Raw genomic sequence first — 20,223 nt, forward strand, 5'->3', positions numbered from 1 at the left:
AAGATGCTGGACTTTCAGTGAGTGCCAGCACTGGGAAAGTCCTGGGCTAGTGGGTAAGAAAAGTTGGTAGTATAAAAAGATATTACTATAAAAATTAGAGCAGTTAAGGTAAGGAGGTTTGGGAACACTGGGGGGAGGGGGGGGAGAATTTTAGATGCGGGGAGTCAGGGTAGATCTTCATTGAGAAGGAAACATATTTAAAGGAAGCGAGGGAGCAAGGTTTGTGCTTATCCAGAGGAGAAAGACTGTTCCAGGCAGAGGAAGCAGCCGATGTCAATGTTTTGATGCAGAAATGAGCCCGAGTATTAGCAGTCTTCAAAATATGTGCCAGTCATGGGCAAAGGTGCCTCATCTTTCATCCGCATTTCCTTTCTCCCCAGTGAGGCTGAGCATCCTTTCATGAGTAAATGCCTCCATCTTTATTTCGGAGTTCACAGTCTGTGGTTGCTGATGTGTTCTCTGCCCCTTAGTGGCCTTAATATTTTTAAGCAAGTTGACTGTAAGGCTGTGGTAGGTAATTAGCAAGAACCACTTTCCTCTGTGCCGCTGAACAGAGGTTAGAGCTCTCCGCCAGTGGGAGGGGCCCGCATTAATTGCTAAATGTGCCTGCAGTGGATCCGGTGCTCCCTCTAGTGACAGACAACAGCAATGAAACGCGTTGCTCTTATCCCACTGCAAAACCCTAGACCGCAGAGCAGAGACTTTCGTGTTGGACAAAAACAAACTTTAGGGGCTTCCCTGGTGGCGCAGTGGTTGGGAGTCCGCCTGCCGATGCAGGGCACACGGGTTCGTGCCCGGTCCGGGAGGGTCCCACATGCCGCGGAGCGGCTGGGCCCGTGGGTCCGTGGGCCATGGCCGCTGAGCCTGCGCGTCCGGAGCCTGTGCTCCGCAACGGGAGAGGCCACAACAGTGAGAGGCCCGCCTACCGCAAAAACAACAACAACAACAAACTTTAGTAACTAGGGGCTTCCTATAACGGCCGTAAAACAGACACCTCTGATGCACATCAAGATTAAACAGAATAATGCCTGATGCCGGCGAGGGTGGGAGCAAATGGACGTTCTCACATACATGGACTTGGCAAGGCTCTCGGAACTGCATCTTGGCGTTGTGTAGCAAAAGTCTTAAAAACGCACCTCCCTCCAACCCAGAAGTTCACCCTCCTGGGAGGTCATCCCAGGTAAAAGTAAGTGAATGCTCCCCATGGTGTGCAAAAAGATATTCCTCAAAGTATTGTTCATAGTATTGAGAAGTGGGAAAACCCTAAACGTCTGGTGGTAGGGACTGGAATAAAAATTATGCTGCTGCCTGGACTCCAGAAACATGTGTCATGAAAGAGACTGAGGAACTGTTCAAGTCCAAGGAGCCTCGAGAGACACAATAACCAGATGCGACACCTAATCCCGGAGTACCAGGGACTGAAAAGAGAATTGCTCCAAAGGACAATACTGGGACAGTTGGTGAAACTTGAACGTGGACTTCATCAGTGTTTAGTCCTTGATTTTGATAACTATACTGTGGCTGTGTAAGAGAATGTCCTGGTCCTTCAGAAATGTCCCTTAGGGGGCAACTTACTCTCAAGTGTCTCTGAAAAAAAAAAATTTATATGGGAGGAAAACCATAAAGCAGTGTGATGAAATGTTAGCAATTAGTGAATTGATAAAAGCTGTACATGAGTTCTTGGACTTGTAACTTCTGCACGTTTGAAACTGTTTCAAAATATAAAGTTGAAAAATGAAAAGAAAAAAGAAAGGTACATGCACACAACATCTGGTATAGATTTCAGAAGTTTGCAAGCCCGCCCCCTCAAACGCCTGTTAAGAAGAGCTGCTCAGAGGCTGTATTTATCAACACAGTGGAGTTGTAAATTGAGCAAATGTTAGGTTACAAAGGCAAAAATGCTTATGCCAGATCTTATCCTTGACTTGCTCAACTAAAGCACGGTACGTGTGGATCAGATTGCTTTCTTCTTGGCTGAACAGAAATGAAGTAGTTGACAGGCACATAGAGGCCATGTTGAATGAAAAATACATACGTTTAAGCCTTGGCATTACAACTCAGAGTGGAAGCTAATCACTTGCATGGGAGGGGAATGAGACTCTTGTCTCCTGTGTCAAGCTCGCCCCTGGGCATCTGCTCAGTGAGGGGAATGGCAGTCAAAGCCGGCATCATTGACGTTTACATTTAGACTTCATTTTGTTTAAAGTAGGTAACGCATCTACAAAAAATTCAGAAGTGCAAGAGTGTACAGCAGAAAAGCCATCTAGTTCTCCTCTCCACAGGCAAGGCACGTTGGCCAGAGTAGGCTGCACTGTCCTGCAGTAACAAGCAGCCCCAAAGCCCCAGTTGTTAAAGCAATAAGGGTTTGTATCTGGCACATCTAACATCTGGGAGGCAGGGAAGTACGGTCCTAGTCTGTGCCCAGGAGGAGACTCTCTGAGCGCTCAGTGATCCCGTACTTAGACAGACTGCGTCACCACCCTCCCTCCCCACCCACCCCCAGTTTTCTATAGACAAATCGCCAGCACAAAGAGACGATTTCTAAGAATGGGCGAACAACCCTTGCACGCACCATGTGGGGCATTTCACCAGTGATCCAACACCAGTACTTGAAGGCACCACCCCCCTCCCACCCCACTAACCTACAGTCAAACAGATGGACCTCAGCAGGTGAAATCTAGCCGGTGGTGAACACTTAACTGCACCGAAGGGGGGCAGGCTTTCTCAACCACAGATCACACTCCTTCCAGCAAAGCACTTCCCTGCGAGGATGGTTAGGTTTCATGTGTCCACTTGGTCGGCTACAGTGCCCAGCTATTGGTTCAAACGCAGCCCAGGTGTTGCTGTGATGGTATTTTGTAGACAAGATGAACACCTACAGTCAGTTGACTTGGAGTAAAGGAGATTACCCTAGATCATATGGTGGGCTACGTTCAATCAGTCGAAGGCCTTAGAGCGGAAACTGAGGTTTCCTGGAAAAGAACGAATCCTGCCTCAAGACTGCAGCCTCGAAAGCCTGCCCGAGTTTCCGGGCTGCCTTACAGACTTTGGATTTGCCAACCCCCACAGTCACATGAGCCAGTTCCTTAACAGGAATACACACACACACACACATTGGTTCTGTTTCTCTGGAGAACCCTGACTGATACGGAATAAAGTCTAATATCTGAGAAGCAAACACTTTAATACACTAGAGAGGAAGGGGTTTTCTTAATGATAAAGTCAACGCTGAAATACCCTGCACACAAAACCCAGAGGTACGAGCAAACTAATGCTTTGATGTAATATGAGTCTGATATTCGTAAACAAACACTTAGATGCTCCTAGAGGTGAGCTGTCCTAAAGTTCATAAAACCAAGCCTTAGAGGCACTTCCTGAGACAGAAGGAGGGGCCAATTCTAGTCATCACTGTGGAAATATTTTAATGCACTGGGTGGGAGGGGAGAGGTGTGGAAAGTGGTTCCCAGTTATCATAAAAACTGACATTTAGACTATTCTGTCATAGCCCGTTATGGGTTGAAATTTGCTCCCTGCCCACATAGATGTTGAAGTCCTAACCTCCAGGACTTGTGAATGTGACCTTGTTTGGAAACAGGGTCTTTGCAGATGAAATCATTGGGGTGGGCCCTAATCCATCATGACTGGTGTCCTTATAAAATGAGACATTTTGCCAAGGAGACATGCATACAGAGGGAAGATGATGTGTCGAGGAATGCCAGCATTGCCAGCAAGCCACCAGAAGCTAGGAGGGAGGCACAGACGGATTCTCCCACACAGCCTCAGAAGGACTCAGCCTTGCCGACACCTCCCTCTCCGACTCTCAGCCTCCAGCACTGGGAGAGAATACATTTCTGTTTAAGCTGCCAGTTGTATGGTACTTTGTTACCGCAGCCCCAGGAAACTAATGCAGATGCACCCCCACCACACACACTTCAGTGATGTTCAGGCAAAGAATTCAAATATAAGGAGGCGCAAACAAATCGAATCTACAAACAAATGCTTACCTGCTCAGAGAGAAGAAGCTTTCTTAGGAAGAAACTAAGGATTTGAAGACACCTTACAGTGTCTGACTCCTCCCTTGGTGACAGCTGGAGCAGCCCTGACCACCTACCTGTAAAGACACTTAGATGCCTGCCTTCCTTGGCCACAAAGGGGACTCCCCAGTGACCTGCAAATGCGGAGATGGAAACCCATCCTTTCCCGACAGTATACTTGAGACCGGGGGTCAGGAAAACATCTGTTTATTCAAAAAAATACCAAGTTGCAGCTCGGCTGGCTGTCCTCACCAAGGAACTGGGGCAAGAGTCTGGTGTTAGGGGGAGGAATAGGGTGGGTAGGGATAAGGAAGCAGGCAGAGCTTTGGAAGTTCTTCTGGTCCAGAATTGATCTTCTTCTTTCTGTACTGCCCTCCACTGCCCCCTCACTGGAATGGGAGTGTGTGTGTGTGTGTGTGTGTGTGTGTGTGTGTGTGTGTGTACGCACAAGCCTGTGTATGCATTTATGAGGTGGTGGGGGCTGGTGGGGGAAGACTCAGATGGCGAGGTCCCAGCTCTGGAAGCATCAAGGGGATCTGGCAGGACATGCCCACTTCCTCACCCACCTCGAGACCTCTCCCTACTATGGCTTATTTGAGATAAGAGGTCAAGGCCCCAGGGTCAGGCAGCCTGTGTCAAGTGAGTGGGGGGAGGGGGCAAGATACCTGGAATCCAGGCCAGGAAAGAGCAAGTTGAGGGGGGCATACAAAAGCTGAAAGGCCCCGAATCCCCCAATTCTGGGGGCTGGAGAAAGCTGAGGGCTCCTTGAGGGTGGTGAGCAGAGGGGAGGGGTCTGGGAGGGGCAGGCGCCCAAGCTGGCTCCTTTTGGGGGAAGTCACAGTCTGCTATAGGGACACGGGGCATGGCGAGGCCCTCAGGGGGATTGGGGGCACCCACAGGAGCAGCTGTAAGCGTGAGAAACTGGCAAACTGGCACGGGGGCCCTGGTAGCTTGGGGGTAACCCCTCAGTTTCCTCAGTGTGGTGGGAGCTGAGGGTCAGTTATCTGCCCCAGGCTCCTGATGAGAAGGGATGAGCTGGGGTGCCAGGATTTGTGGGGAGAGAGGAAAGGGAAGAGGACGGCCCAGGGGGGGAGAAGAGGCCCCCTCACCTCGCCCTGGGGGCTGGGAGAGGGGGCATGTAGCCCTTTAAGAGTGGGGGAATGGCCGCCCCAGAACATGGCTATATACAGAGAGAATTGGGGGCAAATTGTGCGTTGGGTGTTGGGGAATCCCCGAAACCCCAGAGGCTCCCCAGGGTGTGAGGGGAGATGAAGGAGAGAATGCTGCTTCCCTGCCGTCTTGGGATGATGCGGAGCACCCCCCCCCACCCCCACAGGTGGCACTGGCAGTGGCCGTGGCTCTCCAGATGTGCCTGCCCCACGACCAGGGCAGCAGAGAAGACCATTGAAGGCCTCAGGGAGGTCGGCAGCTGTTGGCCCAGCCCAGGGGGGTCTCTAGGGAGAGTTTGGCCCAAGCCAATGGAGTGCAGCTCTGGGTGGGGATCCAGGTAACAGGGGTTGGGCAAGGGGCAGTGACATCACCTGAGGGCTGGAAAGCCCCCCCTCTGGTGATGATAAGAGGTCTCTTTGTTGACCCTGTCACCGATCAGATGGTTGGGTGAAGGGCGGTTATCAGGAGGGACCTGGATGCCCTCACCAGGGGGAGATGGAGGACTGGCCAAGGCCAAGCCTGGGGTGCGGCTGATGCAGGCAGGCGTCAGCCTAAGTCAGGAGCACAGCAGTGACATCATCAGGAAGGGCCAGAGTAGGATGATGTCATCAGAGGGGGCCCCATCCCACTCCATTTTTGAGGGAATGGGAAAATGATGTGTATTGTGCTGGTTCATCTTAAGGGAACAACTGTAGGTGACCCCAGAAGACAACTGAAATACAGCTGTCATAGTACTTGGCTCCCAAGATGATGGATCCTGGAAGGTGATGATACATGGTTGAAGTGGATCCTGCTAAATGACACCATTGGGTGTCCTGGATCCTGGGAGATGGTGATGCTGTGGTTATGGTGGATTCCAGTAGATGGTGATACCATGGTTGAAATGGATCCTGGGAGATAATGACACTAATTGGGTGTCATGGGTTCTGGGACACCATTGACTCTCATGGATGCTGGGAGGTGGTGACATCACTGCTGAGTTGAATCCTGGGAGGTGATGACACCAAGTCTGTGCTGGATCCTGGGGCACGAAGACATCATGGTTGAAGTAGATCCTGGGAGGCTGATGATACCGTGATTAAAGTGGCCCTTGGGAGGTGATGAGACCATGGCTGTGGTGGACCCTGGGGCATGCAGACATCATGGTTGAAGTGGGTCCGTGAGATGATGACACCACAACTATGGGGGACTGTGGGAGGTTGTGGCATCATCAGTCTTCGTGGATCCTGGTAGAAGATGTTACCATCAGCTACAGTGGATTCTGGAAGGTCATGACACCATTGGTCATGGCGGATTCTGGGAGATGATGACATCATCAGCTATGGTGACTCCTGGGAGATGATGATACAGTGGTTGTGATGAATCCTGGGAGATGATGACACCATTGGCTATAGGGAACCTTGGGAGAAGGTGACACTATAGTTATGGTAAATCCTGGAAGAGAATGATACCCTAGTTATGGTGGATCCTGGGAGGTGAATACACCATAGGTCAAAGGGAATCCTGGGAAATGATGTCATCATCAGGCATGATTAACACTGGACCCCAGGTGCAACTTACCACCAGGAGTGGGGTGGAAGTCTTGTGGTGCTGATGATGTCATCAGCTAGATCAATAGCAGGCATACCCCCACCTCCCCCCACCCCCCAACAGGCCAGGACTTTGTTTACAGAGGTGATGATGTCTGTAGTTACGGCAGAGAGAAGTAGCGCCACCTATGAGTCCCAGGACTCCAGGAGCCTGGTGGGCCAGAGTGGCCTCCGTGGTAGCAGAAGCCAGTCTGGAAGTGCTGTCCTCCAGGAGCCACACAGGACCCGTGGCCCAACCACCCTTTAGGTGAGGTTCTGGTGGAAATCCCACAGGGCATGTCTCTAGGGTCAGGGGAAGGAGTGACCAAGCCAAGTCATGGTGGGACAAGGCAGAAACTCTGGTGATACCATTACAAGTAATGGCCTTCCAGAGCAGGCAGTGTCTCTGGTGATGACGTCACAGCACTGGGGCAGGGCCACTGCCAACAGTCCACAGATGGACTGTCATCTGTGGCAGAGACCTCTCTGCTGGGGCAGCCTCCCCAGTGAGGACACCCCTGGATGACACCTCAGGACAGGGCACTTTCTCTGGTGACCCTCCCAGGATAGTCACGGACGCTGGGTGCGCCCTGCCGTTCCGGGACTTGGCAGCAGCAGTGGAGGTGTCTCACGCCGTATGTAATCTCGGAGCAGGCAGAGTCTGGTGGTGACATTGCAGAAGGGGCCTCGTCTTGGAGATGTCCCCAGAGTGGGCTGCCATCTCTGCTGATGACATCACGGAAAAGGCACAGTCCCTCTGATGACATCATAGGGCGAGGCACCTTCTCTGGCGATGGCATCACAGGAGAGAAGCAGAGTCCCTGTGATGATGTTGTAGAAAGGAGGCCTTATGTCTAGTGAGGACACAGTTGGTGAGGCTCTTTCCCCTGTGATGTGTCCCAGGAAGATGGCTTTGTCTGTAGTGGTGACTTCAAAGACAAAGGCATCTTCTTTGGAAGAAAATATTTTCCTGGTGATGATGATGTCAAAAGAGGCCTTTTGGTGCCAGAGATGACATCATAAGGATGAGATTTATCTATGCAGTGACATCATAGGAAGGACTCTTTGTCTCTAGGGATGATGTCATAGGACAAGGCATTGTTCCTCATGACATCACAGGAGGGAAGTCTTTGTGATGATGACACCATGGAGCATAGACGCCTCTAGTGATGGCCTTAAGGGTGGGCCTTTTCCTCTGTGATGACCTCATGGGAAGGAGGTTTTGTCCCTGTGATGAACAAAGACACTTTCGCTAGTGATGACCTCACATACAGGCCTCTTCCTCTGTGATGACGTCATGGGAAGGAGGTCCTGCCTCAAACTGTGACATAGGAGGAGGGGTCTCATCTGCCGTGACATCGCAGAAGGAAGCTTTGTGTCAGGTGATGATTTCATCCAAAACAGTGTCCTTGGAGGCAGCCCTCCCGGCCACCGCAGATCTGGTCCCAGGCCCCTGGAGTGTGTTGGGGGATGCAGCCTGGGATGGGGGCCCCAGGCTGCAGCCCCCAAGCCCCTGGCCCGACCTCAGACACTCAGACAGTCACCTCATTCTTGCTGGCAGTGCGGAGGTGTTGGGGCAGGTGATGGCCGGGGATGAACTGTAGCTGCTCCAGCGTGCCCTGGCGCTGGAAGGGCGGCCTGCGGGCCAGCGTGCCCCCACCTCCGCCGGTGTCTGACATCCAGGCGGGCTGCGGCGAGCCGTGCAGGCCGTGGTGGTGGTGGTGCGCGTGCAGGCCGGGCGGCGGGGGCAGCCCATGCAGCGGTGTGGGGGGCCCCCCGGGCCCCAGCAGCAGGTTGGAGTGGGAGGCAGCCAGGCTGGCACGGGCGGCAGGCTCGGGGGGCAGCACGGGGCTGCGCGGGGGTGACAGCAAGTGCTCGCGGCTCTGGCGCAGGGCCTCGGGGGATGACAGGAGCAGGTGCTCCTGTGACACGAGGCGCGCGCGTGGCAGTGTGAACTCATAGCGTGCCCGGCCCCCGTCGCCCAGCAGGTGCTCCTGGGACATGACGCGCCGTGGGTTGGGCGCGGGCGCCAGGCCCAGTTCCTCGGGGCCACCCCAGCCTTCCATGCGATAGCCGCCCCCTGTGCCAGGTCGCCGCAGCGCATGCAGGGGCAGCGTCCCACGGGGCATCTCCGCCAGGTGCCGGCGCTTCAGGTAGGCCTCGTCCAGATCCTTCTCGGCTGGGGGAGAAGGGAAGAAACCACAGAGGTGGGTCCTCAGCCAGCCCAGAATGTGCTCCCTTCCCTGGGGCGCCCCCCACCCCAGGAAGACCCCAGACATTACCTGGAACTTCCTGGTCATTAGCCTGGGCAGGGGCACAATTTTAACCAGTCAGGACAGTCAAGCTAGCAGAATGCAGATTCCCAGGCCCAGCTTGCAATGCTGCGGTCGTAGATGAGGGGGGACCTTTCTTTTTTTTGTAATTGCCTGGGAACATCCCTTCTTTGGGGAGTAGAACCCAACTCTTGCTTTTTCTTTCTTTTCTTTTTTCTTTTTTTTTTTTTTTTTTGCGGTACGCGGGCCTCTCACTGTTGTGGCCTCTCCCGTTGCGGAGCACAGGCTCCGGACGCGCAGGCTCAGTGGCCATGGCTCACGGGCCCAGCCTCTCCGTGGCATGTGGGATCCTCCCAGACCGGGGCACGAACCCGTGCTCCCTGCATCGGCAGGCGGACTCTCAACCACTGTGCCACCAGGGAAGCCCCCCAACTCTTGCTTTTGAGGAACCACTTTCCCTTCCCTTTCATCCTGTAGCACGTATTTTTCAAACTTGGAGATTCGACCCATTCATGGGTTGTAAAGTCAATTTTGTGGGTAGGGACCAGCACTTGGCAAAATGAAATAGAATAGAAAATTATCAGAAAGTGTCCCATAATAAGAGTATAAGGGTGAAAACCATTCACAAAATTTTTATTTCAGTTGTGTGTGTGTTACTGATATATTAATGGATGAAGTGACATGATATCTAGGATTTGTTTTGAAATAATCCACCAAAGGATGGGGTGGAGGGAGGAGAGATTAACAAAATGTTGCCCATTGTTAAAGCTGGGTGACAGGAACATGGGGCTCAGTTTACAATTCCTCTACTCTCTCGAGTGTGTTTGAAAATGTCCATAATAACAAGTTTCAAAACTTTACTGTAATTAAAAAATGTGCCAGTTGGGCTTCCCTCGTGGCGCAGTGGTTGAGAGTCCGCCTGCCGATGCGGGGGACACGGGTTCGTGCCCCGGTCCGGGAGGATCCCACATGCCATGGAGCGGCTGGGCCCGCGAGCCATGGCCGCTGGGCCTGCGCATCCGGAGCCTGTGCTCCGCAACGGGAGAGGCCACAGCAGTGAGAGGCCCGCGTACCGCAAAAAAAAAAAAAAAAAAAAAAAAAGTGCCAGTGTATGTGGGTCTCATGGGACACAGTATAAAAATCCTTTCTTACTGTGGATCTCCGTTTAAAATGTTTGAAGGCTACTCCATTACCAGGGATCGGCCACTGACCCAGAAATGTCCAATCAGAGTCACAGTGATTGGTTCTGGGACAAGCATGTGACCCTTTTTTGGCCAGTGGGATCCAGGCTTGGGATTTTTGCTGGAATCATTGGGAGAGACTCTTCTGGTAGAATTGCCCTGAAAATTCTCAGGACAATCTTTGCCATCACAAGGGGAAATTCTATCTGAAAATGAAGCCAGCCCACTATTCAGCAGAGCTGAGAGATGTAGAATCCTGGAGACAGCTTTTGAGCACCTGGGTTCAGCCACACCTGAAGCTTGTGGCACATAGACTTTCTGTTATCAAGCCAGCATAGTCACCTTTTTTTTTTTCTTTTTAAGTTGTATTTCTGTTCATTGCAAATACAAGTCCTGATGAATGCAATAGATCTTGGGGGGAGGACCATGGGTTTGCATTTTTAAAAAGCACCCCAAGTAATTGTGATACAAAATTACCTCAGGTAATTCTGGAACAAACTTGGAGAAGAATCTGCGGTGGGGGGTGGGGAATCTAAAGCTTTAGAAGGCTATCGGGTCACTGTCCATTGTCCTGAACCCAGGCCCTGACCCCGCCCCATCGCCCAGGTAGCTCCCCTTCCCGAGACTCACCCAGCCTCTTGAGGGAGGAGTAGCGGTTGAGTTCAGATTTCACAGCGGCCTCGTAGGACGGGGGCAGGTGCGAGAGGTTGTGGAAGGACCGCGAGCAGGACAGCGTGGAGTAGTGCAGGGAGGGGCTGGGCGGCGGAATGGCCCGCCAGTCTGGGGCAGAGGGGCATGGCCGGGGTCAGTCCAGGCCCTCCTCCCTCAGACCCAGCAGTTCTGGCCCCCAGCCCGCTTAGAGCATTAGAAATCTGGAGTCCCAGCCCCTCAGAGCTGCAGCAGTCCAAGCTCCCTGCGCTCACTGCCCCCAACCCTCGGGTGCTCTTTGCTGGGGAAGGAGGAGGAGGAGGGGCAACTGGCGTTTGCTCAGCACTCGTTGTGTGCCCCACCCCAGGCTAGAAGGGATGCACTCCATGCAGCTTCCCGCAGACCACTTCTGGCATAGACATGAGGAAACTGAGCCTCACTGGGTTACCTGGCTGGACTGTGAGGACAGGCTCCCAGGGTCTCACAGCTGCCCTATGCTGGGCACCTGGCTCCGGCTCAGTACAAGGGTGGGAAGGGAAGGAGCCCTGCCCTCCCCGCAGCCCCACCCTGCTCCATACCCAGAGTGGCAGCGTGGTGTTTGGGGCTGTTGACGTTGAGGTGCAGGTAGTTGTGGTGCAGATTATCTGTGGGGACCAAGAGGGGAGGTGGCATCACTGCCATTGCCTGTTCCCAGCTGGCACCGCTGTCCTGGTCTTGTGGAAGGATCCCCACTCATGTCCACTTGGTCCCCAGCTCTGGTCGCTCCTGCCTACTGAATCTTTGCCCTGACTTGCTTCTCCCTCCTGGATCATCAAACCAGCCTTCTGGCCAAATGGCCAGCCCATCTCCAAGATCAGCCCCACTGCAGTATTTCTGACATGTACACCTGCCCCTGTTCCTCTGCTGCTCGAAACTCTTCCCATGTCTCACCATCACACATGGGACACAGTCTAAGCTGTGGATGGCATTTGAGGCCTGTGTGACTTGTCCCCAACAGACATCTGCAGCCTCATCTCCCATCCCTCCCAAGCCGTACTTCTCTCTGATGCCCAAATGGTCCAGCTCAGTTCTGCCACAGGGCCTTTGCACATGCTGTCATGCTGTTCTCTCGGCCTTGAATCCCTTCCTCTCCTTCTTTGCCTGAAGACCTCGTACTCACCCCTCAAGATCCAGGTCAAATGTTTCTTCCTTATCACTACTATTCAAACCCATCTCCTCCCCTCCATTCCTGATCCCAGATCAAGCCTTGTCCCTTACTGCCTGGATCATCGTGTAAGCCTCCTCTGGAGTCTTCTTCCTTTCATCTGTCTTCCTTCATATGGGTTCCAGAGACATAGTTCTTCCACCCACTTCTGACTTTGCTGCTCCCTTGCTCTAAACTCCTCCATGGCTCCCCATTGCCCTCAGGACAAAGGCAGAGCCGCTCAGCTCAGCCTGGTACTCAAGGCCCTTCCTGAGGTATCTGCCCACCCTCTCCTCAGCCTCCGCTCTGGCCACCTCACAAGCTCTGCTCCAGCCACTCAGAGATCCCCTGCCCAAGAAGCTACCCTCACCCTCCTGGCCACTGCTCAAACACCACGTTCTGAGGGAACCTCCTCCCCCTCACACCAAAGGAGACCCTTTTCAAACTCTCTTCCAGCTACCTGGACTTCTCCACTGATGCACTCGTCATAAACTATAAGAATAACAATAATATGAAGTGAGTACTGTTACGATTCCCATTTTATGGATGAGGAGACTGAGGCCCAGAGAAGCGAAGGCACTTGCCCTCGGTCCCAGTGGCAGAGCCGGGATTTGAATCCGCGCGTCTGGCTCCCGACAAATTCTAATTCAGGTACTAAGTGCGTCCTTGTGTGTCACTGGCTGTTGGGTGGTCTGACATGAGTTTCCCAAGTGCAGGGGCTGAGAGTGTCTAAATCTAAATCATCCGTCATAGCACCCAGGGTTCCCACCCAGGGTGCCCACAGGAGGTCAGGGAGGAGGTCTGGCTCACTGCAAAGTCCAGTGCATCGCCCAAAACAGGTCTCGGCCCTAACGGTTCAGGGAAGGCAGAGACAGCAGGCTGTGGCTAGGGGCAGGGCCTGGGCAGTGGGAGGTGGAGCCATCCGTGGAGGGCGGAGCTATCCGTGGGGGGCGGAGCTACTGGGATGAGGGGTGGGGGCAGATGCAGAGGCAGCAGAGGCGGCAGCCGTAGCCCCACTTCTCACTCACCGAGATTGGAGGGCTTCACGGTGTTGTAGAGGTTCTTGGGCGTCCTCGGGGGCATGCTGTCGGGACCCCCGATCCCCGAGGTTAGGGAGCTGCTTCGTGCCCGGTCCGGGCGGGTCCCAGGCCCCGCCTGATGCCTCAGAATGTCCACCAGAGCCCTAGAAGTGGCAGAGGGATGGTCAGTGGCCTGGGGACTGGGGGTGGGGGTGGGGAGAGGGAGGGCGCAGGCCTCCTTCCCCTCCCCGTTCTCACCTTTGGGTGTATCCGTTAGCTCAGCTCGGCTTCTCGCCTTTGGCCACGCCCCTTGCTAATACCAATCTGAGCACCGCCTGCCCCAAGGTCCCTCGGACCACACTTCGCGCTTGAAGCGCCCCCTCCCCTATTTATTTGGACCCTGCCCCTTCCGCGGTCCCTCCCACATCGTCCTCTCTGTGGCCCTGCCCACCCTGAACCTGGGACCTCACTCCTGTTCCTTTTGCTGCCTTCCCCATGGCAATAAAGGGTGCTATGTGGACCCCAAACCTTAGAATCACCCTTGACCCTTCTTTTTCTTTCCTGCACGGCCCTTAGCAATCCTGTGGATTCGCCCTCCAAAATGTATCCTGACTCAGAGCACTTGTCACCACCTGTGCTGCTGCGAGCCCCATCTCTCACCATTATTGCCACAGTCTCCAATTGGGCTCCGCATTTCTGCCCTTAACCCTTGCAGTCTAGTTTCACACGCACAGCCCAGGGGTCAGATGGTGACATACGGAGCTCAGGACACTCTAGTGTCTCCCCCGTCACACTTAGGGTAAAGCTGGCCTCTGCCTACTTCTGTCCACCGCCTCCTCACCCACTGCACTCCAGCCACATGGGCTGCTTCGCTGTCCTGCAAACACTCCACCTCAGGGCCATTGCATTTATGGCTTCCTCTCTGCCTGGAATGCCCTTCCCACGGATATCTGCTTGGTTCTCTCTTTTCCTTCAAGTCTCTTCTCAGAGAGGCCTTTCCTGACCACTTCGTGTCAAACAACACTGTCCCTCCCATTCACAACTCGTTATGCCTACTTTATTTTCTTCACAGCAGTTATCAATATCTAAAAGTATATTGCACATGTGTTTCCTTGCTTACTGTCTTAATGATAACGGTAGCCAGCATTTACTGAGGCCTTACCATGTACCAGGACTCAACATGAATTAACCGAGGTAATCTTCATTACAGTCTGAATAGGTGGGGAACAATTATTAGGCCCATTGTACAGACAAGGAAACTGAGGCATAGAGAGGTTTAAGCAAATTTCCCAGGGTCACACAGCCCACAGGCAGCTGACCTGGGATTGGAAACCAGGTTTACTCATCAGTGCAGGGACTTTGTTTTGTTCACTGCTGTGTTCCCAGCTCCTGGCTCACAGAAAGCGCTCAAGAAATATTTGTTGAATGAATGAAGGCCTGAGCCTACCCGGTCACTCCATAGACTGCCACTTAAGTCACATATGTTCTCATGTCCCGCCCATCTCTCCAAGGCATTGGCCTCTGCGCTCCTGGTGGCTGCCTCAGTCTCTGGCCATACTCCCTGCACCCTGACCGGCCCCGCCCCGCCCACCCCCTCCGCCCCGCCACCGGCCCCACTCCCTGATGGCTCCACCTCCCGTGGCCCCGCCCCCGCCCCAGGTTTCCCACCCTCCGGCCCCAGAGAACACACACCTGGGTACGTTGATTTCCCGGTGCGCCCTGGGCGCACGGGAGGCCTTGCTGAAGGCCACTTTGGCGCCGACGCCCACGGCCAGGGCGAAGCTGATGACCCCGCACACCACGTAGGCCGTGCTGCCCCCTGGGCCCTCGCCCCCACGCCCCCCGACGCCACCCGCCCGGCCTCCTTCCAGCCACCCGGCCTGGCCGGGCCCGGGTCCCCCGCCCGCACCCCCGGCTCCCCCGGCGCCCCCGGCCAGTGGCGGCGGCGTGGTGGCCCAGCGCGGCGTGTCGTAGTTGGAGCAGGAGGCCTGCGCCAGGCGCATGTGGCGGTGCTCGCAGCAGAAGCGGTAGTGGCAGGTGCCGCAGCAGAAGCGGTAGGAGCCAGTGCTGCAGTTGAAGGTGGCGTCGTACTGGCCCATGACATCGTAGTAGCCGTGGCAGAGCTCGGCAGGAGGGGGCGCCCGTGCCGCCGCGCCGGCCGAGCTCGGGGTGCTGGTCCTGGTGACATTGGTCCCCGGGCCCGCCGCGCCCCCGCCGCCGGTCAGCGCCCCGGTCAGGCGCCGCAGGTGCGCCAGCAGGGCGGGCAGCGGGCCCGGGGGTTCGGTGCTTGTGGCGTTGGACGGGCGCGCCCCAGCCTGGCCGGTAGTCGAGGCCAGGAGCAGGAGGGTCCCGAAGAGCAGGAGGGCCGGCATGGGGCAGCCAGGCTCGGGGGAGAACCGCGGCTGCAACGGTGGGCGGGAGAAAGATGGCCAGAGGTGGAGAAATGTGGAGATGGGGGCCGGAGATGATGAGGAAGGCAGGCCGAGGGAGAGACACAAACCAGGAAACAGAAAAGATGGAGGGGACATGCATGGGCCCAAAGTTGGCAGTCCCACGGGACAGTGCACGGTGATGGGGGAGCAACAGGAGGATGTCCAGACACCGCGGAAGGAGAACGGAAATGATAATGGCAGATAAAAGATCAAAGTGAGTGATGAGTGGTGGAGGAAAGAATGGGAAAGTTGACAGTGACATCAGGGGTGCGAAGAAACGAGAGAGGTGGACAGAAACCAGAGGAAAGACGTGACGGAGGGAGAAGAAACCATGGAGGCAGGTGAGGGAGAGAGGGCAGAGTGGAAAGCCAGAGGTGAGATGCAGGCGAGGGACGGCAGAGGTGGGCAGAGTGGGGAGGAGGTTGGGATGGGTCAGTGGGGGACCAAGGGAGGCAATGAAGGGAGACGCGTGGTGGGGTGGGCGAGATGGGAGGAGTCGGGGAGATGGGGAAGGAGAGAGAGAGAAGAGCAGATGGGGGGAGAGAAGGAGAGAGAGAGATCCGAGTTGAGAACCTGAGTTTATAGACCAGGAGATGGAAAGAGGGAGTGCAGGGTTTCTCACCCTGGGCGCTACTGCCATCTGGGCACAGAATGTACTTGCTTGTGGGGGCCCGTCCTGTGCATTGTGGGGTGTCCAGCAGCATCTGCTGGGTGCCAGGAGCATTCACGTTCCCCCACATCGTGTTAGCGTAAGATGCCTCCAGGCACTAACAAATATCCGCCCGGGGGCACGTCTGCCCCCAGGTAGAACTGCTGCCTTAGACCCACGTGGCCCTCAGTTCACCCAGTGCTTACTTCTCTCCTGTATTTACATCTGATAATCAAGGGATCTTGAGCCTCAGTCTCTCTCTCTGTCTCTCTCTGTGGTCTCTCTTTCTCTCTCACGCACACACACACCCACGCTCACAGTTTCAGGTCTGACGTGTCTCCTTGCACAGCTGGAGAGTCAGGGTAGTAGTGGTTCATCCCCCAACTCCACCACGTGCCAGGTGCCTGATATTGGATACACCTAAGTCCCCATGTGCCTCAGTTTCCCCATCTGTAAACCAGGGGTAAGGATGGCTGTCACTGGGTGGTTGGAAAGACGAACCGATTTCATATGTGTAGAGAGGCTAGGGCAGTGCCTGGCCTAGTGCAGGTGCTATACTTACAGGAGGGTGAACAGGATGGGAGGGGCCAGGTGGGACAGGCCCGCCCAGCTGTCTTGTAGGGCAGCAGGCTGGCAGGAGGGGTTCCTTCAGCAGTGTTTACTGAGGCTGGGGATGCAGCAGTAGATGAACCACAGGGTTCCTCCTCTGTCTTTATGGGCTTTGCCTTCTGGTGAGGGGAGAGGGCCAGTACGCAGACACAAATTAATGGGATGCACGTTGAAAACTGTTATGAAGAAACACTAAGAAATTATGGAGGCCGTGAAGAAATAAAAGCAGTGCAAGGAGGTGGGAGAGAGGGTGGGTGGGTGGGACTAGTTTAATAGTGTCGTTTGGTATTGTTTTTATCCTTTGCTCCTTCCCATTGAGTGCACGTGCATCTAGGGGCCACGCCATTATCAAAAACCGCTGGGGCCTGCGATAGGGAGAGGCCTATGGGAGGCTGCACTTGGGGCCTCAACGTTCCCGTTTAGCTCTGCTCCGGCCCCGCCCCTGAGCTCGCCGCCAGACTGCCTGCTGGATGCCTCCACTTGGTGTTTAACGGGCGTCTTAGAAGTGCCTTGGCCCACACTCCGGAAAGCAGTTTGGCAGTTCCTTAAAAGTTAAACATAGGGTTACCACATGACCCATCAGTTCCACTCCTAGGGAGTGGCATATGCCCCAAAGAATTGAAAAACATGTTAACACAAAAACACGAATGTCCTTAGCAGCATGATTTACAACAGCCCCAGACTGGAGACCACCCAAGTGTCCATCGGTTGATGAATGGGTAAACAAAATGTGGTCTATCCATTCAATGGAATACTATTCAGCCATAAAAAGGGATGAAGCACCAATACATTCTACATCATGAAGAACCTCAAAAACATTAAGAGAGAAAAGCCAGACACAGAAAGTCACATATTGTATGATTCCATTTATATGAAATGTCTGCAACAGTCAAATCCATGTAGACAAAAGCCGATAAATGGTTGCCTGGAGCTGGGGGCAGGAGGGAATGGGGAGTGACTGCTTAATGGGGGCAGGGCTTCCTTTCAGGGTGAAGAAGATATTCTGGAACTAAATAGTGGTGGTAGTCGCACAACATTGTGAATATATTAAATGCCATTGAACTGTACACTTAAAATGGTTAAAATGGTAAATTTTATGTCATGTGTATTTTACCACAGTTAAGAAACAAAAACCAACCAACAAAGGTCAGGTGATGTCACAGTGCCCAAGCAATGGTGCTAGGCTTTGAACTCAGGGCACCACCACCCACAGAACATGGATGCTTTATCCCACACAGAGAAACATAGGTTGTCATGCACACAGACAAACCACTTCTGAGAGTGACACGTGTGTGGCGATGTGGATTCCTTCATTCATACGAGGGCTGCCACATATGGTTGGGCAGGTTGTGTACTGCATAAGAGGGTCTGGCTGAGAGGCTGGAATCCAGCTGGGCTCTCCTTCCTAAGAATGCAGCTGGTGGGGTTGCATCCATCTGTGGGAAGGGGCACCTTTTCAAACACATGCAAGGGTACCATCTGTCTGCTAAATCATAGATGCTAGAGAGCTGCATTGGGCTGGGGCCACCTTTGTCTCATCTGCCCCGCAGGGGTAGCAGTTTGCCCTCTCAGTCCCTGTGCTGTGCCAAGCCTCTGGCTGGGCTCCGTGGACAGAATTTCTCCCTCTGCTAACAGACTCCCATTGTCCCTTCCAACTTCACACACATGCACGAAACTCTTGGCCATTGACAACTCTGGGGAGTGGGGCAGGAGGAGCAGTGGCCTACGTCCCCTCAGACCCAGCAACACACACACACACACACACACACAGAGCCCCTCGACCAGTGGAGGTCCCATAGCCTCCAGTCCCTGCCTCACACCTCCTGATGCAGGGCAGCGCCTCCAGGTGGGGAGGAGACACACTGCAGACACAGCAGCTGGTCCAGACACAAGGATACAGGGGACCAGTTCTTCCTCTACCTCACACAAAACTATACACAGACACACAACAGAGCTTATATATGCACAATGACACAGAGCACAGGACACACACACACAGTGTCCAGACACAACACGCAAGGACACCCAATGTCATCCTGGCGGCACACCTGAGCCTCCCTCCTCCCCAAACACACAATACAGCTCCATGTGGACACACGACCATGCATTTCTGGGCATTCCCACCCACAGCACACAAGAGTCAGACACAATCTCAGACACTTTGACACACCGGGACCACACACAGCTCCAGAACATGGCCAGGGACCTGCCCCAGCAAGCTGCACGTGGGCACGCAGTGGCACACATCACAGCCCACAGTCACGCAACCTCGTAGGCACACACACCAGTGAGAACCCAGTGGTGGAGAGTCTGGAAGCAGGCATGTGGCCCTCCACCAGACACACCCAGACAGCCCCCCCCCCACACACACACCGGAAGACACACTCCTCCTCCACAGCTGGAGAAGAATGCTCCCCAAACCCGGATCTCCCTCCCCACACCACACACACCTAGCAGCTCGGGGCCAGATCCCAGCACCCCAGCCCAGGACCTGAGAGATGGAGATGTGAGGACAGAGATCAGGAGAGCCAGTGTGAGGAGGGGTCCCAGAGCAGGCCCCACTCGGTCCCTGGGCTCCCGGAGGAGCCCCTCCTCCACCTGCTCCCCTGCAAGCACTGTGCCTCACGGTCCGCCCCACCCCCACCCCTCTCCTGACCCTGCCAGCTGGGCTCTGGGGGCAAGGACTCCCTTCTGAGATGCCTGGCAGCAGAGAATGAGAGCTAGAACAGGGCGCGGGGGGCAGGTGGAGAGAGCCCTCGGGGTGGGGTAGAGGCCCAGAGAAAAGGATAGAGACCCAGGGAGAGGGGAACAGAGACTCGGGGAGAGGGAGACAGAGACCCAGAGAGAGAGGAACGGAGATGAAGAGAAGGGAGTACAGATACCCAAAGAAAAGAGGACCGAGCCCTGGGAGGGCGGAGACCCAGAGGGCGAGCAGAGACGGGGCGGGGGCTGGGGGCAAAGACCCAGAGGACTGGGGATCAGACAGAGAGAGAGCTCGAAAGAGAGAACCAGAGGAGGATAGAGACCCGCAGAGGGGAGGAGACCAGGAAAAAGCCAGAAGCCCTGACCTCAAGCGACTGGGTGCTGGAGAGGGGTCCGCAGGTGGCAGCGGGGTGGGGGCTGAGGGTGGGCGGTGTCCGAGTGCAAAGGGACGGCCTCCTAGGAGTATCTGGGGTTGAGGGTGGATTTGGGTTAGGCATGTGGAAGAAGGCGGCATCTGGGTTCCAGAGGAGGCGGACCCGGCGGACCCGGCCGGAGGGGGAAAGCGGAGGGAGAAGGGGAGGGTTCTGGATGCGCGGGCGGGGATCCCAGTTCCGGGCGGGGGAGGCAGGGTGGAGGGATCCAGCGCCGCCTCCGGCTCGCCACCCGGGAGGTGGGAGGTGGGATTGAGGGAGAGATGCGGACCCTCCCCACGCTCTCCCAGCGGCCCGCCCAGTCCCTAGGCCTTCCTGTCTCT

At 54.9% G+C, this 20,223-nt stretch overlaps 1 protein-coding gene across 1 annotated transcript; it reads right to left on the reverse strand.

Moving 5' to 3' along the window:
• Nucleotides 1-8,251: 8,251 nt before the first annotated feature.
• On the reverse strand, nt 8,252-16,739 carry SHISA7 (shisa family member 7). Its single transcript, XM_081216959.1, has 6 exons — nt 16,720-16,739; nt 14,769-15,478; nt 13,086-13,240; nt 11,453-11,518; nt 10,857-11,006; nt 8,252-8,951 (listed from the first exon to the last, which is right to left on the reverse strand). The coding sequence occupies exons 2-6, from the start codon at nt 15,446-15,448 to the stop codon at nt 8,305-8,307; spliced, it is 1,698 nt and encodes a 565-aa protein (XP_081073085.1). The 5' UTR covers nt 15,449-15,478; nt 16,720-16,739; the 3' UTR covers nt 8,252-8,304.
• Nucleotides 16,740-20,223: the final 3,484 nt, after the last annotated feature.

The sequence above is a fragment of the Mesoplodon bidens genome (genome assembly GCF_964165515.1).
Source record: "Mesoplodon bidens genome assembly, chromosome: 18".
NCBI lineage: Eukaryota > Metazoa > Chordata > Mammalia > Artiodactyla > Ziphiidae > Mesoplodon > Mesoplodon bidens.